The sequence below is a fragment of the Pithys albifrons genome, chromosome 1 (genome assembly GCF_047495875.1).
Source record: "Pithys albifrons albifrons isolate INPA30051 chromosome 1, PitAlb_v1, whole genome shotgun sequence".
NCBI classification, from domain to species: domain Eukaryota; kingdom Metazoa; phylum Chordata; class Aves; order Passeriformes; family Thamnophilidae; genus Pithys; species Pithys albifrons.
This window is the reverse complement of record NC_092458.1, coordinates 117,500,010-117,520,550: the sequence shown is the minus strand read 5'-3', so window position 1 is coordinate 117,520,550 and position 20,541 is coordinate 117,500,010. Positions and strand designations below refer to the sequence as shown.

General features: G+C 49.9%; 1 protein-coding gene and 2 long non-coding RNA genes across 5 annotated transcripts; all 3 read left to right on the top strand.

Moving 5' to 3' along the window:
• The first annotated feature begins 228 nt into the window (after positions 1 to 228).
• THAP12 (THAP domain containing 12) lies at positions 229 to 6,951 on the top strand. Of its 3 annotated transcripts, none has more exons than XM_071573377.1 (6): positions 229 to 524; positions 1,948 to 2,068; positions 3,308 to 3,415; positions 3,762 to 3,798; positions 4,099 to 4,583; positions 4,977 to 6,951. In XM_071573377.1, the coding sequence occupies exons 1-6, from the start codon at positions 436 to 438 to the stop codon at positions 6,045 to 6,047; spliced, it is 1,911 nt and encodes a 636-aa protein (XP_071429478.1). In that variant the 5' UTR covers positions 229 to 435; the 3' UTR covers positions 6,048 to 6,951. The 3 variants fall into 3 exon arrangements, with proteins under 3 accessions (XP_071429478.1, XP_071429468.1, XP_071429459.1); XM_071573367.1 differs by having other exon boundaries at positions 230 to 524; positions 4,099 to 4,904; XM_071573358.1 differs by having other exon boundaries at positions 230 to 524; positions 4,099 to 6,951.
• Positions 6,952 to 7,080: 129 nt separating this feature from the next.
• On the top strand, positions 7,081 to 11,070 carry LOC139680595 (uncharacterized). Its single transcript, XR_011699381.1, has 4 exons — positions 7,081 to 7,201; positions 8,942 to 9,035; positions 9,850 to 10,107; positions 10,980 to 11,070. It is a non-coding gene; the product is annotated as an uncharacterized lncRNA (long non-coding RNA).
• A 2,043-nt stretch (positions 11,071 to 13,113) lies between these two features.
• On the top strand, positions 13,114 to 17,458 carry LOC139680591 (uncharacterized). The gene is made up of 4 exons (XR_011699380.1): positions 13,114 to 13,178; positions 13,981 to 14,093; positions 15,489 to 15,608; positions 17,436 to 17,458. It is a non-coding gene; the product is annotated as an uncharacterized lncRNA (long non-coding RNA).
• Positions 17,459 to 20,541: the final 3,083 nt, after the last annotated feature.

Here is a 20,541-nt window from a genome sequence, read left to right as displayed (position 1 = left end):
ACACACAGACACACACACACACACACAGAGACAGACACACAGACACACACAGACACACACACACACACACACAAAGACAGACACACAGAAACTGACACACAATGTCACCGGTCCTCGCCGCGCATGTGCCGCGGCCCCGCGGCGCAACGGTGCGTGTCGATGCCGGCGCGCATGCGCTAGCGTGTCCCCGGGCACAGCGGGCCCGGCGGTGCCTCCTCCCCGCCGCTCACGGCACTGTGGGGCCGGCGGTGCCTCCTCCCCGCCGCTCGGGGCACTGCGGGCCTGGCGGTGCCTCCTCCCCGCCGCTCACGGCACTGTGGGGCCGGCGGTGCCTCCTCCCCGCCGCTCAGGGCACTGTGGGCCGCCCCGCCGCTCCGGCCGCCCCGTGCCGCCGGCCCGCGCGTTTAAAGGGCCGGCCCGCGGCCCTGCCGCACCATGCCGAACTTCTGCGCCGCGCCCAACTGCACCTGCAAGAGCACCCAGTCCGACCTGGCCTTCTTCCGCTTCCCGCGGGACCCGGCGCGGTGAGCCCCGGCCAAGCGCCGCTGCAGCGGCCCGGCACGGCGGGAGCCTGCCCGAGCCCCTCTCCCTTCTCCCCGTTCCCTCCTGCCCTCCCGCCGGGCCCGGCCGCGCTCTGTGCCGCCCGCGGGCGGGGGAAGGCGGGCAGGCCCCACGCCAGCGCCGGCCGGGGGGCGGGAGCGCTCCGGGAGCAAGGGGGATGGGGACGGGGACGGAAACGGGGATGGGGACGGGGACGGGGACGGGGATGGTCCCGGGGAGGGCAGCGGGGGTGAGCGTGCGACGGCAATGGGGGGCTGAGGGGCTGCCTGACTGAGGGGTGTGGGAGCGTACCTGTGTGAGAGGGGTGCCCAGGGACGGGTGGCTGGGAGAGCTGGGGGTGGCAGGGGGGGCTCAGAGCCGTGGGGTGCCATGGGCTGTGTGCCCGTGGGGTGCCATGGGCTGTGTGGCTGTGGGAGCTGTAGGTGCCGTGGGCGGTGTGGCCGTGGGGTGCCGTGGGCGGTGTGGCCGTGGGTGCCGTGGGCTGTGTGGCTGTGGGAGCTGTGGGTGCCATGGGCTGTGTGCCTGTGGGTTCCTGGGCCCCCAGAGCCATGGGATCCATGGGATGTGTGCCTGTGGGTGCAGAGCAGGGGTTAGGGTAGAGCAAGAAGTGTGTGAATGAAAGGCTGTGGAAAACAGCATGAAACATAAACCATGCTCTTGAGCCCCATGCAGAGCTCCCCTTTACATCGGGGTGGCAGTCTGCAAATTGCTGGATTTAACTTGATGCTCACAGTGTTTCAGGTGCTCAGGCACAGGGCAATACTGGTGACCTCTAGTTACCTCTTTCCTAACCACACGTTCTTAAGGTTTAATAATACAAAACAGAAGTAAGTGTTGTGCAATACACGTCTAAGGAAAACTTACTTCAGGTGTGGAAGAACTGTCTGTAGAACGGTTGCTTTTTTATTTTGTTGTTTTACTTTCCAGAAATGTACTCTAAGCTACCCAGGGACCACAATAAATAAGAAAAATGCTGTATTTTGAACAATACATCTACTTCAAAAACTGCCATCAGAAACTTTATGACTTTAGACTGCAAGCACATCTCTTTCTTTTTTAACTTTTCTTTTTGTGAGTAAATTCTTTAGACTCAAATACTTAAATTTCAGCTAATAAGTAGGTTAGCAACTGTGCTCAGTTTGCTCTGTGTGTGTGACAAAGGCAAGGACATATAAAGTAAGGAAAAGATTCTCAAATTTGCTGGGGTGCTGTTGAGTGGTGAACAAAAGGAGAAAAATAAGGTTTTTGAAAGATTTGATGGGACCTTCCAACCAAAGGTCTGCAAACTATCCTGAGCCTCACGCCACGGGCAAGACTTGCTGTGCTGCAATTTTGAGTATGGTTTGAAATTGTAATTGATTTGGTTGTTCTGATTGTTTTGCTCAGGTGCCAGAGATGGGTAGAGAACTGTCGAAGGGCAGACTTGGAAGACAAAACTCCAGATCAGCTGAACAAACATTACAGGCTGTGTGCTAAACACTTCGAGACTTCGATGATATGCAGAAGTGTAAGTAAAACAAGCATTTATTCATTGCATCTTGCAAAACGGGACTCATGTTCTTCATCACAATGCTGCCTTTTAATCCCTGAGCTCCTGGGTGATTCCTCACTGGGAAGATTAATTTCTTGGTGTTAATTGAGATCGTTGTCATGGTCTGGGGCACCACAGGCTCCCAGCTGTTGGCACAAGGGATGAGGTGGGAATGAACAGTTGGGGAGAGAGAAAGAGCTGCTCCTGCTGCCTTTGGGGGTCTGTGGAACACTGGCCTTCTCTGCAGTTCTCCCCTCATGCAAAGCAGTGCTCAGTTTGTGTATTCTCAGTAGAGGTCACAGCATTATATACATTTATTTGGTGTATAGGTAGGTTTTTGTGCCTCTGATTGTTTCAGGTCATTAGTGTGCTGTTACTGAAGGGTCTGGCTCATGTCATTTGGTTAAATTACACTGTTGAGGCCATGAGATTTACGTACTCTTTACATCTGTCAAGATTTTGGTCCCTATTATGTTTTTATCCAGCTAAGATCATGGTACTGGTTTCTGTTAATGAAGTTATAGGTTTTGATTTTTCCTGTTAACAAGATAATGTTGATTTTTAACTGCAAATTAGCCAGTTTAGACAGCACAAGTTTACAATATATTCAAATATAAACTTTTACTTAAAATAATTTTTTTATCTGGGAACACATGACCATCTAGGAGTCTTCTTTTTTTCTGCTCTATTCAAATACATTTTCCTTTCAAATCTTTCACAGCAGTGTTTTGTGGAATTCAAGCTGTGCAGAAAGAAGCACTTGAACATTTTCACTATGAAAATGTTTAGTTGATTGTTTCTAGAATTGTGAAAAGAAGTGTTAAAAACCAAAGCACAACAGTAACAAAATGTTTCTTTTCTGATACATAAATATATTTTTATCCAGAATGTTGTTTTAAAAAAACCCCATAATACTGCAGTAAATTAAAATTACTGCATCCAGGGTCTTAGATGTGCAGATAATGGGGAGAAAGAAGGTGTTTGTGGTTTTGGTTGGCATTTTCTTTAGTCCCTGGTTTCTCATTTTTCAGTGTTCCCCTGATATCCGTGCAATGGGAATTGCACAGAACAGCTTCCTCTTTGGTAGCATCAGGAAGCAAAAATACTTCAAAACAGAAAAGGAAAGGAGGAAAGAAGGAGGAAAAGAGTTTGTTGGGGTGTTGTTTTTGAGTGAGAGTTGTCCAGAGGTCCCTAATGGAATGTGTGTCCTTGCAGAGCCCCTACAGGACGGTGCTCCGGGATAATGCTGTGCCAACCATATTTGATCTCACCAGCCACCTCAACAACCCCCACAGCAGGCACAGGAAAAGGATCAAGGAGCTGGTGAGTCTGGCATGTAAAACTGTCAGTGTGATACTAAAAGGAAAAAATAAGCCAAGTAGGTTATTGTGAAAAGAGAATCTGTTTACTCATAATTATAAAATACGTGTTGAAGAAACTTGTGATAGAAGGATGGGGCTCACAGCCAGTCCTCATGTAGTTTGCACACACGTGTCATGGCAGCAAAAACCACCTGAGGAAACTTGCCCTAGATTTTCTAGCACTTTCTGGTAAATACTGTTTGGTCTTATCCACAATATTTGTATCTGATCTTGATGTGTTAATATTTTAAGATCATGTGTTAGACATTGTCATCAGTGTAAGTTCTTCCTGTTTGTTTTTTTTTAAGAGTGAAGATGAAATAAGAACCCTGAAGCAACAAAAGAGTAAGTGAGATGATGAATGATTGAGATCATAGTCAGCAAAATCAGTGTGATCATAAAATCTTTATTTACTAAAGCTGACAAGGAAATGCAGGACACACAACTGTTAGTTTATACATATCAGGATGATAAAGGGGATCCTGCTTGGTTCAGCCAGTCTGAAATCTTTCCAAAATACTCCCTCACTTTTTAACTGGGAACATTCTTCTCTGGCCTCTGGTACCTTAAAGGTAATGGGTGTAGTGAGGGAGAGGTAGATGGTGTGTTCTGTTCTTGGCACTTATGGTATTTCTCACCCTGCAGTTAATGAAGCCTTTGAACGGGAACGGGCCACTCAGGAGTGCAATGAGAGCAATGCACAAAATGCTGTCTCGGAGCAAGGAGGGGAAGGAGAGAAGGAAAAAGCTGCCCCCTTAACACTGGAAGAAAGAGAAAACAAGGATTACCTTAAATCACTGTTTGAAGTCTTGATCCTAATGGGCAAACAAAACATTCCTTTGGATGGCCACACTGTTGCTGAGCTTCCAAAAGGAGTCTTTGCTTCAGACAACTTCCAGGCCCTGCTGGAGTACAGAATAAATGGCGGGGATGAAGTGCTGAGGAAGCGGTTTGAGATGACTGCAGTCAACCTGGAGTACTGTTCCAAAACCCAGCAGAAGCAAATGCTGGAGGTGTGTGAGAGCTGTGTCAGAGAGGAGACCCTGAGGGAGGTCAGAGACTCGCACTTCTTCTCCATTGTCACCGATGAGGTGGTGGACATAGCGGGAGAGGAGCATTTGCCGGTGCTGGTGAGATTTGTGGACGACTCTCACAACCTGAGGGAAGAGTTCATAGGGTTTTTACCATATGAGGCTGATCCTGAAATGTTGACTGTTAAATTCCATGAAACTATTACTGAAAAGTGGGGTCTAAACATGGAGTACTGTCGGGGTCAAGCCTACATTGTCTCCAGCGGGTTTGCTTCTAAAATGAAATTTGTGGCTACAAGATTCTTGGAGAAGTATCCCCAGGCTGTGTATACACTGTGTTCCTCCTGTGCCTTAAATGTCTGGCTGGCAAAGTCTGTTCCCGTGGTTGGAGTTTCCATTGCCCTGGGAACAATGGAAGAGGTTTGTTGTCTCTTTAACCAGTCTCCACAGTTACTGGTAGAGCTGGACAACACGATTTCTGCTCTCTTTCAGGGCAATGAGGAGAAGGGCAATGAGCTGAAGGAGATCTGCCGTTCCCAGTGGACAGGCAGGCACGACACCTTTGAGGTGCTGGTGGACCTCCTGCAGGCCCTGGTGCTGTGCCTGGATGCCGTGAGCAGCGACTCCTCTGTCAGGTGGAACAACCTCATTGCCGGCCGGGCCTTTGTGCTCTCGAGTGCACTGACAGACTTTGATTTCATTGTCACTGTTGTGATCATGAAAAACGTGCTGACTTTCACAAGGGCATTCGGGAGAAACCTCCAAGGACAAACATCAGATGTGTTCTTTGCAGCTGGCAGCTTAACAGCAGTGTTGCACTCTCTGAATGAAGTGATGGAGAATATTGAGGTTTACCACGAGTTTTGGTTCGAGGAAGCAACAAATTTGGCTGCAAAACTGGATGTACAAATTAAGCTGCCAGGCAAATTTTGCAGGGCACAACAGGGGAACTTTGGCCCTGATCTGACATCAGAAAACTACTACAGAGAAATCCTGAGTGTCCCCACGGTGGAGCATGTTATTCAAGAATTAAAAGATACATTCTCAGAACAACATATAAAGGCTCTCAAGTGTTTATCTTTAGTGCCCTCAGTGATGGGGCAGCTCAAATTCAACACGTCTGAGGAGCATCACGCTGACATGTTCAGGAACGACCTGCCCAATCCAGACACGCTGTCTGCTGAGCTACACTGCTGGAGGATCAAGTGGAAGCACAGAGGGAAAGACATTGAGCTGCCAGCCACTATTTATGAAGCCCTTCACTTGCCGGACATCAAGTTTTTCCCCAATGTTTATGCACTGCTGAAGGTGCTGTGCCTGCTGCCAGTGATGAAGGTGGAGGATGAGAAATACGGGCTGGGACGGCAGCGCCTAAAGGCCTACCTGAGAAACACCCTGACACAGCACAGGTCCAGCAACCTCGCCCTGCTCAACATCAACCTGGACATCAAACATGACTTGGATTTGATGGTGGACACCTACATGAAACTCTATCCAGATAAAGTAGAATTCCAAGAAAACTGTATTCGCCCAAACAATTCTGAAGTAACAGAAAATGCTTAATTTTTTAAGCTCTAATCAATCTGTTGAAACAGCTTGTTCTTAATTTAAGTTTCAAAGCTGGGGGGAAAATGTGAAATATTAAAAAAATCACTGCACTTGTGTTTCCATTTTGGGCCTCAGACTGAAGAAACTGTGATCAGTGACCTACATTATGTGGTGTTAGTCCACACTAAATGTGTTTGGCAAACAAAATCAAGCCTGAAAACAAACCCTTGCTCTTGGTAGAGGGGCTGTCTGACTTACCCAGGTGCTCATTTACTACATCATGGAGAAATACATTATGATTGTAGGTCTGGTGGGGCTGTTACGTATTGGCTGATGAATTAGGATGAGGAGAAAACCCTCAAAAGATTTGAGGGAGTATAATCCATTTCAATTCTGTTACTTAGGATTTTATTCTTTTTGAGAACTGTTTTTTGAAGAGTCTTTGGTGTGTGTGTCAGTGGCGGTTTGGAGGGTGGCTCAGCTGTGGTAGAGCCCGTGCCGGGGCTGGGGGTGAGGTGAGTGTCAGTGACACACGGGAACCCTCACGGGTTCCTTGGAAGAGTCAGTGACTGAATCCCTCAGTGACTGTTTACATTCCTTCCTGTGACACAGAAAACTTGGATTTCTCTGGGCCTTTAACAGGCATGGCAGGAGTATTGGAATTCCTAAAAGACACTAAAAATGTATCCTACAAACATGTAAATTGTTTCACTCCTCCCAACTCTGGCACAAGCCCGTGCATCCTGTTGTATGTTTATTTGTAAATTTGCCCAGGAAAGATTAAAATAAGGATTGGTTGTTTGTCTAGAAGTAAGACTGAAAATATTGCTGTTATTTTTGGCAAGAATGAAACATTTTTGTACAGTTTATTGCAATTTAAAATAAAATGTGAATTGCTTTGTACATAGTACTGACCTTCTCAGTAAAGCTGTGCTTCTGGGAATGGATATTCCTCTGTGAAGGTGCCTCTCAGTTCTGGCAATTTTTTCTCCATTATTTTTTGCAGTTCTAGTGAGCAGCATTGTCTGAAGCCACAGGAAACTTTGGTAGCTTTGCTGATCTTCTGCCGAAGCTTTTGTGAAGTGTTTTGAGGAGCATTAATTACTGTGCCTTTACTGATGGAAGTTCTGTCAGTCAGGGAGAAAGATGGAATTTGAAATGGTTGGAAGGTAAGAGTTTTGCAGCTATCCTGATGCATGCCAATTTTATAACTTATTTATAGAATCATAGACTGGTTTGGGTTGAAAGGGACCTTAAAGATCATCTCATTCCACCCAGTGTGGATTCTGTCATGTCTGATAACGGTAAGCCCAGATCCAGCCATGTGCCACAGCCAGGGCAACCTCAGGGTGTCTGTCCCTCGTCACTCTGCAGCACCCCCTTCCTTCTCCATATTTGTGTGGCATTGGCCAGTTGGTTCAGAGGTGCTCGTGGAATTCTGATAAACTCACTCAGACACCCCAGCACCTTCATATGGGTTTTTAAATCCTTTTTCTTTCAGGAACTGTGCTAAAAATACCAGGTCAAAAGAACAGCACTTGTAAGAGCATGCAGAATTGGGATCACTATTTGTCTGGCAGTGTAGTCTGTTCTAGCAGACAGGCAGGGTGATTATTTTACTCTCTTTTCCCCATTGGCAAGCCAGGCATATTAGGATTCCTTTAGGTTTTAAGTGACAGATACAATAGGATTGGATAACTTACTGAAAGACTAGATCAGTAGACTTTGATTCCCAACAAGCAGCTGAAATTGCATTTATCCTGGAGAATCCAGTCTTTCAGCCCAGTTGCACAGGGACTCTGGTGTGACTGGTGGCCTCAGGGTGTCTGTCCCTGCATGATTTTTTCAGGTTCATCACTAACACTGACAGCCCAAAAGGCCTCCCAGGCTGTGACAACATTTATCCAGACCAGCTGCCAAGGAAGGATGCAGATTCTGGGCAGCCCATGGCGTGTCATGGGGAAAACATTTCCTTCTAGTGCTTTCCAAGTCACTGAGGTCCCTCTGTGCAAACAGAGACAAAGCTAAATTGCTGATTGGCACCTTCACATGGCCCTGCAGGGTCCTCTGCCCACCACAGGGAGCACCTGCAGTTAAAGATACCCCCTTTGTGCTGAGCTGAAGGTGCTCAGGAGCTGTGGGGATGTGCAGGGAACACCAGGGGGGAGAGCAACTGTCACCAGCACAGGCACCCAGAGTTCCCAGCCAGGCTGGTGAGCAGAGAGCCTCAGGTTTAGGGTGGTTAATTGGCAGCCCCCACCCATGTGGTCATGGCTGGTGTCTTTAAAATCAGGTGCCATTAAAATGTCTTCTTTCACATAATTTCAGATTTCTGGACCCTCTACCAAAGATGGTGATAATTTGGTTTACTGCATTATGAGATGGCTGGTGAGGGACTTGTGACAAGGTTGTGCAGTGACAGGGAATGGCTTCAAGCTGAAGGAGAGGATGTTTGGATTGGGAAGGAATTCTTCCCTGTGAAAGGAATTGTTCCCTGTGAGGGTGGGCAGGCCCTGGCACGGTTTGGGCAGAGAAGCTGTGGCTGCCCCATCCCTGGAGTGTCCCAGGCCTGGTTGGACAGGGCTTGGAGCACCCTGGGATAGGGAAAAGTGTCCCTGCCCATGGCAGGGAGTGGAATAGGATGTTCTTCAGGGGCCCTTCCAACCCAGACCATTCTGTGGTTCTGTGATTCACTGCAGGTAAAGTGGCAGAGTTTCTTGCTCCTCTAAGAAATACAGTTTTGCCATGTATTATATCCTCAAAGGTTTGGGGGTGGTTGGGGAGTGGTTCATGGCTCTTTGGTTTTCTTCCTTTTATGTTTTATTTTGTTGAGTTTCGTTTTGTTGGGTTTTGTTTTTGTTTAGTTTTTGTTTTGGTGGGGTTTTTATGTTTGTTTGCTTTTTTAACAGCTGCCAAAACTGAATAGAGACTGGTTTGTGTCAGTGAAGAACAGACTTGGACTAAATGGAACAGCTGCACAGAGATATCTGTTCAACAGAATAGGTAATGTGAGTCCTGAAACAAAACCCAGTGCCATCAAAGCCAAAATACAAAAAGCTCTTAACAAAAAACATATTTGCAGAGAACAAATGGAAAAAAAAATCTGAGCTGTATAGCAGGATCACATCCATCATCCCAGCAGCGACGGCACACAGAAACCTTCACACATGAGCCAAAAGCATAACCAGAACCAGACAGGATGGTGACATCTCCCACTCCTCCAGAACCAGGAGAGTTGGGGTGAGCAGTGTCCTGGGGGCTGAGGGCAGGCAGGAAGCACAGTGGCTGTAGCAGTGCTTTCTCTCCATAGAGCTGGGCTTTGGGAGCTGCAGGAAAGCATCATTTCAATTTATTTTTTTGACAGATCAGTTCAAAAATACAGCCTCGAGCTCTCAGCCAGCCTTGTTTATGTGCAGCAGAAAGGAGGTGATAAGCAAGGTGTCTGAAGCCTCACTCCAGTACATTCCCTGGCATGTTTTAGTGTTATTTTTGCCACTAGATGTCCTGCTGACCTCACAGTGCACGGGCTGAGCTACTTTCCATGGTGAACAGGAGAGACCAAGCTGGAAATCAAGCTGTGACAAAACCTGCTTGTGACTTCAGTTCCTGGGGAATTGTTTCTGATTAATAATACCTTCTTCACACAAAGAGTGTGATAACTTCCTCACCTATCTGCTTTTTTCAGGTGTCAGAATAGGAGTAAGTCTCTTGCTGTCACCCATCACTGGTTCTGTTTCAGAGCACTCACTTTCCTGCTCTGACATTTTGATTATCTTCCCTGTCCCATCTCCCTGATGGTCTCTTTGCTTGTTTACAGGGGATTTGTTCTCCTTGGATCTCATGTGCACCGAGTGCTGTGGACTGAGCTCCCCACTCTGTGTTTCCATTAATTCCTGACAAAACTGAGGAGCTTTCAACACCAAGTGACACCTTCCCAATCTCACCGTGTTCCTAAGACTGGCCAGGGCAGTGTCCAAATGCAAGGAAATTCCAGGGATGCTCAGAAGTGTAACCCCGGGGAGGAGCTTGGAAGAAAAATCAGTTCATGTTTTAACAGCCTTCCCTCAAGATAAGGGTGAGAATTGGAGAGTTTTCTCCCTTTTCCATTATTTAGCTCTGTATCTCTGCAGGAATTATCAGAAGGGAAGTGCTGCAGGGATAGGTGGGGCTTTGACAAACAACTGCATGACAAATTCAAGGGCTGGCAGAAATGGCCAACATATCTTCTGAACAAACAGGACAGCACACTCAGGCTGAGCTCAGTGCCAGGAGCTGCTGGAAGGGAAGGTGGGATCCAGAGCTTGGGCAGGTCCCTGAGTCTGGTGTGGTATCTCCAAATAACAGACCTGAGAACGGATGGGTCCCTCCTCTCTTTGCCTGCTCCCACTAAGGGAAAAGAGATTCTGTGGCACCCTGAAGAAGACTAGGGAGGTTTTATGAGCAAATTGTGCTCCAGCACAGAGACTATTTCCAGGAATCAAATAGTCAAATATCCCAGGAAACCCTGCCTTAAGCGTGTGATTGCATCCACTGAATTAAATGGTGTTATCTGTGATTTCTCCTGGAGAATTGGTAATAACCTTAGGAGTTACATGGGGTCTTTTTCCTTCTATTTGAAGTCTGGTCTATCTAGCTTAGTTATCTAGTTTGATCCAATTCATCATCCAGCTCATTGATTTTCATTCAGGGCGTTGGAACAGGGTGAGCTTTAAGGTCCTTTCCAACCCAAACCATTCTGGGACTGATTTTCTGTGACAGGCAAAGGGAACAGGGAAGGTGAGGCAGAATGATAACTAAAATGGCTCTAAGCCCGTTGCTGCATCCATGTGTTTTGTGATGCCAAGAACTGCCCATGCCAAGAACTGCCCATGGCAGTCCGTGGTATGTGGACACAGTCTGTGTGACTTTGCCATAACTAACAGCAGCTCTGTCGTTCCCCCACTGCAGCCGAGCCCGATGCTGGATCCACGAGGGGAGTCACCCATGGAAGGTCAATCTGCAGGGCTGCACATGGAGAAGGAGCAGACAGCAGGAGGGACAAGGGAGGCATTGCCAGAAGGGCTTCCTTGGATCTCCTGCTTGGGGTGGGTTTGCTTAACCCTGGTGATACCCCCTGTCCCTTGTAGTGTGGGAGAGCACTAGGTGACTATCTATTGCTGGGCTTAAGTAGGTGAAAACTAACCCCTACACACACCCCTTACAGAGGGAAAACAGGGAAAATCCGGGCGTGGGTGTCCAAGTGACAGCCTGTGAGAGACACGGCCAGCAATCAGCTGCGAGTGTGAAGGGTGAGAACAGGAGGCTGAAAGCAGCGCTGCCTGGGGTGCCAAAAGGGAGAGATTATTTCGAGTGGATCAAAGGGCAGTGAAGCAGGACTTGATAATCTGGGACAGTCCTTCTCCAGGATGGGATGTGCTGGGCTGTGAGCTCACACCTGCAGGGAGGCAGCTGGAGCCACAGAGACTGGATGGAGAAGAGTGAGCGCTGAGGAACAGTCCCAGAGCAGGCAGGGGACTTTATGCCCAGAGTCATCTCCAGCTCTTGTTTTGTCATTGTTTTACAAGACTAGCAGTTCCTTTGGAGGTTATTTGGAGTGTTGTCCAAGGAAGGCAGTAATCCGTGGAGCAAATGCCCCCTGGCCTTACTAAAGGAGGTGAATTCACTGCAGTGAACAAAGCTGCTCCGTTTCCTCAGAGGCAGCTGAGGAGTCCCCCGTGGCTCCCACCCCGAACTCTGGGGCCCATGAGGTGGCGCAGTTCCCCTGGATATCAGCTCTCAGCTGGCTGCACACTGGCCAGGTATCTTCCCAAAGTGTCTGCTCCCAGCTGCATAACTACAGCTGTGTGTTAGGGAGCTGCTGCTTTATGCACTGCTAGGCTACATCACCCAGCCTCTCTTTGGTTTGCCTTCCCAGGCAACCAGTGAGGTCCTGCAGGACAAGAAGGAGAAATCAAGGTGTTGTGCTCTCTTGTTAGCATGTGTGTCCATTTCAGGGATCCCTTTTGTCTCCTTTTCTTAAAACAGAGCTTTAAAAAAATAAACCAACTCCAAACACATTTTGTGTTTCCCCTCTGGAAAGCACTACAAGGACATGGCCTGTGTTACTGGTGAGTCAGGGGGGGCAAACTCAGAGCCACGGAGCACAGGGCAGAGGGTGCTGGGGGTGCCTCCCTCCCTCTCCATGCCCCATCTCTGGGACAGGGAAGAAAAGGCTGGAGAGTTGTGTTCTGTTTGCAAGTAGGGTGATTTGCTGCCTGCCTTTGGGTCCCTTCTGGTCTTGTGAAGTGGGGGTAGGTCCTGTGCCCTGGCTGATTCCTGGAGAGAAGGGATGCACTGTATCTCCCTCAGGTTCTCCTTTGCTTTGAACCAGAGCTGCGTTTTTTCTTGCTGCCTCTTCCCAGCAGTTGGGTCACCTTGCTGTGTTCTCACAGACTGCCCCAGAGTTGGGGAATGTGCATCTGCCCATGGACTGGGACCCTACCCATGCAGAGGGGACAGCCTGAGTCCTGTGTTTCACATGAGCTCCATGCTGGGAATAAAACACTCAGGGATACAGAAGCATTTCTGCCCTGGGCTGCCGTGTTTGCTCATGCAGTGGCTGCAGCCTCAGACTCAGCCTGGGGTTTGCCTTCCACAGCTGTGGTGACGCCGAGGCAGATGTTCTGGTGGTGCTGCTGGCACTCAGCACGGCCCTGGCATGCTGGGGGTGTTGCACACAGGCTGCAGTGGTGCTGTGTGAGCTCCGGATGGGAACACGCCCTGGCGGTGGGTTTTGGGATTTGTGCCCTGGAGCGTCGCTGATCCCGAGCCCGATACGATGAGAACTCACTCTCCTTCTCCATGGGTGTGTTTTGCTTTGTCTGCAAATGCGCTCCCAGCACTGTCAGGCCCTGATTCTTATCACCTGTACACTCCAGAGATCAAAACAGCCCTGCAAAGGCTTCTCCTGACTCTGCTGTGAGTGCCCTGCCTGCCCCTGGCCACTTTCCAGCACAGGAGAGGAGCCCACACTGTCCTGGGCAAGCACCACATCGACACCATCTCCTCTCTTGGCCCAAAGTGCACATCTCCAGACTCTCACAGGGACCACTGCTGGCCTCCACAGCCAAGGGTCGCAGGTGCTGCCTGTGGCTCCAGGGAGAGGGGGTGAGTGCCCCAGATAGAGCAGGGACCAGAGGGGCCACCTGCCTGGGCACACCCACCTCTGCTGAAGGGCTTCTGCAGTGGCCTGCCAGGCTCAGTGCAGTGGTGATCATAGCCCACCTCAGCAGCACCAGCTTTTTGGCAGGGGTTAGCCCAGCAAAGCCTTTCATGGCAGTGCTTCAAGTGCCAAGCAGTGCTGTGCAGTGTCCAAGCCATGGACCTGCCATTCCTCTGGGCACCTCAGAAGCCCAGCTAATCCCCAGGAGACCTGAATCTCCCTCCAGGGGTGCTCTCCTCCACTCATTGGGTGCCCAGAGCTCCTGAATGAACACGCTGCAGGGTGCAATTATATTTCACAGGTTATTACCTTCCAGCATTGCCCCTCACCCTCTCTGTCCATGTGATGCTGCTTCCCAGAGCAGTCACCCAAACTCTGGGTCTCCTACTTGGGTGGGCTGAGATGTGGAGTTGTGAGTCCTCCACTCCCCCATTTCATCTCTGGCCTTGGGACAGTGTTTGGATCAAGGGTGGGGGCAACTGCTACAGCAGGGACCTGGCCAGCCCTCACACCCCTGGGCTGCTCTGGGGCTTCCCCAGGCCCCTCTGATGCCCAACCCAGGCACCACATCTGCCTCTGCTGTGGGCGAGTCCTGCAAACCTACACATTCCTCCTTGCTTACACCCCACAGGCTTTGTTTGTTTTAATCAAAGGGGGCCCTGATAATTATTAACATATTTAATTATTTTTACTCTGAGTCACTTGGCTGGGGTGGGGAGTGATCACAGGGATTGCTTTACTCCACAGACCCAGCCCTGGAGCACTTGCACCATCAAGTAATCATCCTTTGCAGACAGAGCTCCCATTGATGCCTCCCAGCCTGCCCTCCCTCCCAGTCTGAGCTGCTTTTTGCTTCACTGGTAAGTGCCACACTCCAAAGGAGCAGAACTGGGCACATTCAGGCAATTTCAGGGCTCAGTGTGCTGACTCTGGACAGAGCTGGCAGGGAATGAGGTTCCTCTGAGCTGTGCTCCAGCCCTGTCCCTCCCAGGGTGTCAGTGCGTGTGTCCCCCATGGAAACTGCACCACCTCCCCTTGCACCAGCAATCAGAGCATGCTGCAATTAGTGCTGTTTGTCTGAGCAAACTCCTAACTCTGCACTTGAATGTGATTTATGAGTTCCTCCAGCCCGGGCTGGCCCGGGAGTTGCGATTGTTCGCAGCCCGGCAGTTCACGGGGAGCTTGGGGTGGTTTCCCTCCCACAGTGCCTATCAGGGCTCTGCAGGGAAGTGCTGCCCTTGGAAAACACCCACAAGGAGCCTGTGAGGCCTGGGCAGTTTGGATGGGGGTCTGACCCAGCTCTCAGGGTGCACCCACACCATCCTGGGCCAGCTTGGTTCCTGCTCACTCCTCTGGGGCCTGGGACTGCTCCCCTACAATCAGACAGCGCCCTGTGACCATGGAGCCCACAGGATTGTCTTGGTCCTGAGCACCCAGGAGAATCAGACTGGTTTGCAAGCACTAATTACTGTAATCCTCTGTCCCACCAGTGCTGCCAGATTGAATCAGCCAAGTCTGTGGGTACAACAAAACTGTGGAGGGTCTCAAGGATGCACAAAGGAGGCCTTGGCAGGGCTGGGAATTGAACAAAAATCTTCAGGCACCTACAGAAGATGTTGACCCTTGTTGAAACCCATATTTAAGAATAAGTTTTTGGTTAAATATGCATATAAATATTTATAGAAAGAGAGAAAAGAAGAGGTGGAAAGAAATAAGTTTCACAACCCAAAACCTTAACAATTTTAAACAAATCAAATCTGTAAATAGAAACCAGAACACTGATGCTACTTAAAAAGGATGTAAGATAAGGGTCAGTCTCTGCTTTCCCTTGAGGGAAAGGGTTGGAAAATAGTGATCAGGCTGTTCCTGCTGAGGTTGGGCTCTTGCTCAGAAAGCCCCATTTTATCAGCATTTTCATTAGCTCTAATAATAGCAGCACTTCTTTAGTCTTGGCTGTTTTCACTGAAGGCTCCAGGGAGCTGAGCTGGTGTCCTGCATGCAAAGGCTTGTCCCCACCAAAGCTCCCTTCTCTCTTGGTCAGGAATTTGGGTGGGCTGTGATCTCCCCACAGTCCTGAAAGTGCCCCCCAAAGCCCCCTGACCACAGCCCTGCGAGCAGGAGGTGCAGGGGAGGGGGTACAGGCAGGTGTGCTCAGAGCTGAGGGTTGTTCCTGCACCTGAGGCACAGCCTGGCCCGTGATGGCCACGCAGCACCTCCTGCCAAGCACCATCCCAGGCTCACTCCTCCCTTCCCAGGGAGACACCGTGGAGACAAAGCAAATGCAGAAGTGTGGGATGGGTCCCCAAGCTCAGCTCCATCTGTATCCAGTTCAGGGAAGAGGGGCTCGTGAACATGAGGAGATGCTGCAAGCTGAGGTGAGTGACAAAGGGCAGAGTGGTCCCAGCTTCACTGGTGGGTGCTGCTGCTGAGGAACAGGGACTTGCCTGAAGTGGCAGGTGACAGTAGCTGGAAAGTGCCACGGGAGGCTGAGGAGAGGCATGGGGAGAAACACCCAGGGGCTCAAAGTGCAGGAGGTGGGAAGAAACCTCATGTCTTCTGTTTGCTGCAGTTGCAGCAGCTGAGCATCCTCTCAGGACATGTCAGGAACTCAGAATCTTGGCAGGGCTGGAGCCTGGGCTGTTTGTGATCCAGAGGGGCTGCCTGAGCTAATTCCCAGCTTGCATGAGCAAATCCTGGCAAAATGAAATGAAAGGGCAGGAGTGGTGGCTCTGCTGCTGCTGAGGACAGCCCTGTGCCATCACAGCATCCTCCCCTCGGCACCACTCCCAATTCTCTCCACCAGCAGCCACACAAAGCTCCTTTATTGCACAACCAGGGCAGGCAGGGGAAAAACAGCGCAATTAAACTCCAGACTATATTAAGGCACAGCAAACCACAACCAGAAGTGCCTGCAATCCCAGCAGTGCTAAACCTGCCTGCTGACTCCCCTTCCAAAGGCAATCCCCACCTGACCCGGGGGGGAAACGCCTGGAGTGGTAACCACCCTGCCAGGAGAGCACACAGCAAGTGAGGAAAACACCAAGCAAGGCATTTATCTGAGTGTTTGATTGCAGAGCTTGGCCCTGAGATTCGTTCCCCTCTGCAAAAACAAAGCCAAGACGCTGCAGGTACAGCCAGGCCAGAAGGGCTGCGAGTTTTGCTCCCTACAAGGAAGTTTTGGCACAGTAGCTACTTCACACCCAATTAATTACTTCAGCACCAGATTGCACTTGCAGGCTCCAATAGAAGTGATAATAGGAACCAGTTAATTTAATTTATATTTACTTTGTAAGCATATTTTCCTTTGGTAAATCTTTGCTTTAATTTGTCAGATTGGACTTCAGCATTTTGTTTTTATTAAGAGATACAGCCCTAAATCCAGAGGGGCAAATCCAAACCTGGGAAGCTGAGAAGTCCTTCCCTTTCAGGTTCAAAACCATGTAGGACATGGGGTTAAAAAAAATGAAAAAGAAGAATGTTTGCACGTGCCTGGACTAATAAAACCAGCCTGTGAGAGGTGTGGGGAGGTTCCAGCACATCTTGCTGGAAGAACATGAGCATGGCCTGGGTTGGAGGTGATGGTTGGCAAGATCTTTGTGCCAGAGCTTGAAACTGAGATAACCTTTGATGTCACTGTGGGCAGGGTCACAAAACGGCCTGTGTGGGACAGAGCCATGTCCTGTCAGTGGAGCTGCTCCCAGGGGTACTCCCAGTCTGTGCCATTCCACTCTGGCGTGGACCTGAAGTGGTTAAACACCTTCTGTGTTGCAGTGGCACAGTGGCTGCTCCCTTTGCACCCAGTTTGGATGTTCCCACAACACATACACACCTGGGAACCGCTGAGGGTCTTTGTGCCTTTCCTGAGCTCCATACAGGGCACTCGGGAGTGAGTGGTGTATAAACCATCACGTTATCTTAGGAAACAGCCCTGACAAATACAGTTTCAGTCAGCTGAAGAGTGGCTGCCACAGACAGGGAAAGCCATGGAACCACCCCTGTGCCCAGTGTGGGGTGCTGGATGTTTGTCCACCTGCCAGCCTTCCCTATCCCACTGGCAGGCCTTTCTCCCTCCCCTTGCCCTCTCCAGCTCTGTCCTCCCCAGCCTCTGATGGTTCATGAAGTGCAGTCCTTCTTGTCACCCAGTCAAACCATTCCTGAAATGTTTAAGGCACCTCCTGTCCTTCTCCTCTCCCTCCCCTGAGCATCTGTGACAGGGAAGTGCAACTCCAACAAAACCATCTTTGGAGAGCCAAACCTGGGGAAGTGCCAGAGCCCTTCAGTGCTGCAGGACAGGCTGATCTGCTGTTTCCCACAAGCTGCAAGCAACAGACTGGAATCGCAGTATGGACCATGTTGTCCCTTGTTAAAAGCCTCCCCTGAAGTTGGCAGAGACTTTATGGGGGCTTCCAACTGGCATTAAATCATGGACCACATTACGGGTAGCAGGAACATCCCAGAGGACAGTGTGGCTCTGTAACCAAGAGATCAGGAGAGAAACTGCTTTGCACTGATGATGGTGGGCAGGACATGTGCAGGATGGGAGCAAAGGCACATCCTCATGGGCTCTCACTTTTCCTGTGTGTCGAGGAGCTGGGCTGGAGCCTCTGCCTTCCTCTGAGCTGACAGGAGTGGGGGGACACCATGGGGAAAACATGCCCCTTTCCTGCCCTCAGGGATGAAAGGCAGCTCACTAAAGCTGCCAAAGAGGCTTTGGGGACACTTTAATGCCTCTGGAAAGCCACTGAGCTCCTTCTGGACTCTGAGAATTTGCTACTTCCAACGTTGCTGTTTTCTCAGCCTAGCACAGTGTGTGGATTTTACAGCTGTAGACTTGCTACTCATTTTTCACCCTCTGGATGGTGATTTATGGCTTCTGGAACAAAGGTTAAACCTTCTTCCTCTCCTTGTTAGTGCTGCTTTACACGCTTCAAACAGATTGGTGCCGTTGCACTTGGAAGAGTTTCTTGGCCAAGGTCCCACAAAATCCAAATTTCTCTTCATTTTGGATCTCCCTTGCTTGAAGTGAGGGAGATGTGTGGGTATCTCATCTCAGCAGACCCACAAACAGGAAGCCTTCACTGTAACTCAGTGGAGAAGGATCAAAAAAGTAAAAGGATCTGCAGGACAACACAAGGGCTCCTGTCCCCTCTGGTGCATCCTCGAGAGGTGGTGACATCAGGGGTGCAGAGCCCTGGGAGGGTCTTTGTTTGCTTTGCCCACTCAACACAACACTTGGGAACACAGGCATAAAATCCTGGAATCACAGACTATCCCCAGCTGGAAGGGACCCACAGGGATCATTGAGTGCCACTCCTGGCCTTGCACAGGACCACCCCAAGAATCCCACCACATTCATCAGGTCAGCAAGCTTGTTTGCTCCCCTCCAAGGCTGCAAAAAAACATAATGAAGGGAATCAAACCACTGTGTTAAGGGAAGGACACGCTGCATCTTTGCAGCCTAGACCTCCCCAGACCTGCTTTAACTGCCTTCCCCTTCAGGGCTCAGCTTGCCTTGTGCTGCTGAGTGTGATGGAGAGGTACCTGTGGGCAGCCTCTGTGGCTCCATGACCCTCGTGGGTCCCTTCCAGCTGAGAACATTCTGTGGCTGTGTTGCATCAGCTGCTGCCTCCCCCAGGGCTGGGCTGGAGAGGGATCAGTGCTGGCAGCCAGAGGGTGGCCCTGAGCTGGGGGCACCAGTGTGGTTTGTACCCCCTGCCCCACATGCTGCTGAGCTGTGGTGGTGAAGCTGCTGTGGGTGGTCAGTGTCCTGGACCCAGAGGGAGGTGGTTCTTTGTCCACAGTGAGACATTTAACTGCTTTACCACCACACCCCCTGAGCCATTGTTGTACTTGGCTTATTCCTCCCCCAGATGCAGGTTTTCTGTTTTAAAGCAGAACTTAAAAATTAAAACTATGCGAGGAGAGATTTACAGGCTGTGTTACTGCTGGGCCAGGAGGTGAGGGCCTGAAGAGCTGCAATCTAAAGCACAAATATCCAAGTTCTGCCTTTCACCCTCCATGAACTCCATTGGAATGATTGAGAACAGCCTCTGTGCACTCCTGTCTGCTGCAGTTAAATCTGGACATGAGCAAGAGATGAGACCTGGCCAGGCTGTGCCAGAGGAACTCCAGAAATGGAACTGGATGAGCCACCATTTCTGGGACATGCTCAACAAGCCACGAGGATCTCACATTGTCATATCTTTGCCTTCTCCAGCCCTTCCCCATCCTTAGTGGAAGCCTCTCGTGAGCCCTGCACAAGCTTATTCCTCTGGTGGCTCCCTCTGAAAAGGTAGTTTCTGCCTTAATAATTTTAGGAGAGGAGATGATGTTATCAAACAACATGAACAATTTAACACTGTCAAAAGCCCCCACCAGAGTGAGAAATGAAACCCCTGGGTTGTTTGAATTCTTGTCTCTTCACCCCTCACCCTTCCCTATGCTTAGGTCCCTCATGTGCATTGACTGCATCAATAAAAGCCCACTTTGTAAGTTGTCCAAGCTATTGTTATGTCAACCTATTTTGAAAGGCCCCCCAAAAAAAGTGAAAAGTCACAAAAAGTTTCAAAAGTTTAGAGAAAAACGAGTCTGATGCTGGATCTCCACCTGCCTCACATACCAAGGGAAGGTCAAGAGGGGGCTCAGGAAGGGTGAAGTTCCTCCTCAGGAGAAAACACCCAGAGGCTGCAGAGCCCTGTAATCTGTCAGGGGTCTGAGGCTGGAGCCTCAAACAGACACATTTCATTTCAGAATGAGGCCCAGTGCAGTAACAGTGGGAGTGATTAGGTGTTGAGACAAAATACCAATGAAAGTTGTAGAGTCTTCCTCTTCAGATATTTTCAAATTGTGAGCAGATGCTGCTGGAACAGAGGCTTCAGCCAAGCACAAGTTATTGGGTTCCTTATTGGAGTATGCAATTTTATGGTCCATATTATATGGAGCTCAGAATAGATGATCTTAAGGCCCACTGTGACTCTAAAACCCGAGGAATAGGTAGTTCTGGATCAAAAGGAGCCAGGTTTCCTCTGGATTTGTATCTTGAGGCTGACTAACTCTGCTGTCCAAGAAGACACAGGACCTGATTGAGGCTTTTCGCATTTTACAGCCACACTGTTAAAAAGCAGACTCCATTTCCACGTGGAATGTGTCTGGCCTTGGTGTGGTTATGGGTCTGCCTGGCTCTGCCTGGCTGGCTGGAAAGCCTTGCCCTCAGGGGGACACCAGCACAGCCCCTTTGGCCTCCTCCAGCCTCCCCCAGGGATGCCTGGGCAGGGCAGCAGCGGGAGGTGCCACAGCAGGGATGGCCAT

Coding starts and splice junctions, on each gene's coding strand:
- THAP12 (XM_071573358.1), top strand. CDS start 436: ATGCCGAACTTCTGCGCCGCGCCCAACTGCACCTGCAAGAGCACCCAG. Junction 525..1,947: donor TTCCCGCGGGACCCGGCGCG/GTGAGCCCCGGC, acceptor TGTTTTGCTCAG/GTGCCAGAGATGGGTAGAGA. Junction 3,799..4,098: donor AACCCTGAAGCAACAAAAGA/GTAAGTGAGATG, acceptor CTCACCCTGCAG/TTAATGAAGCCTTTGAACGG.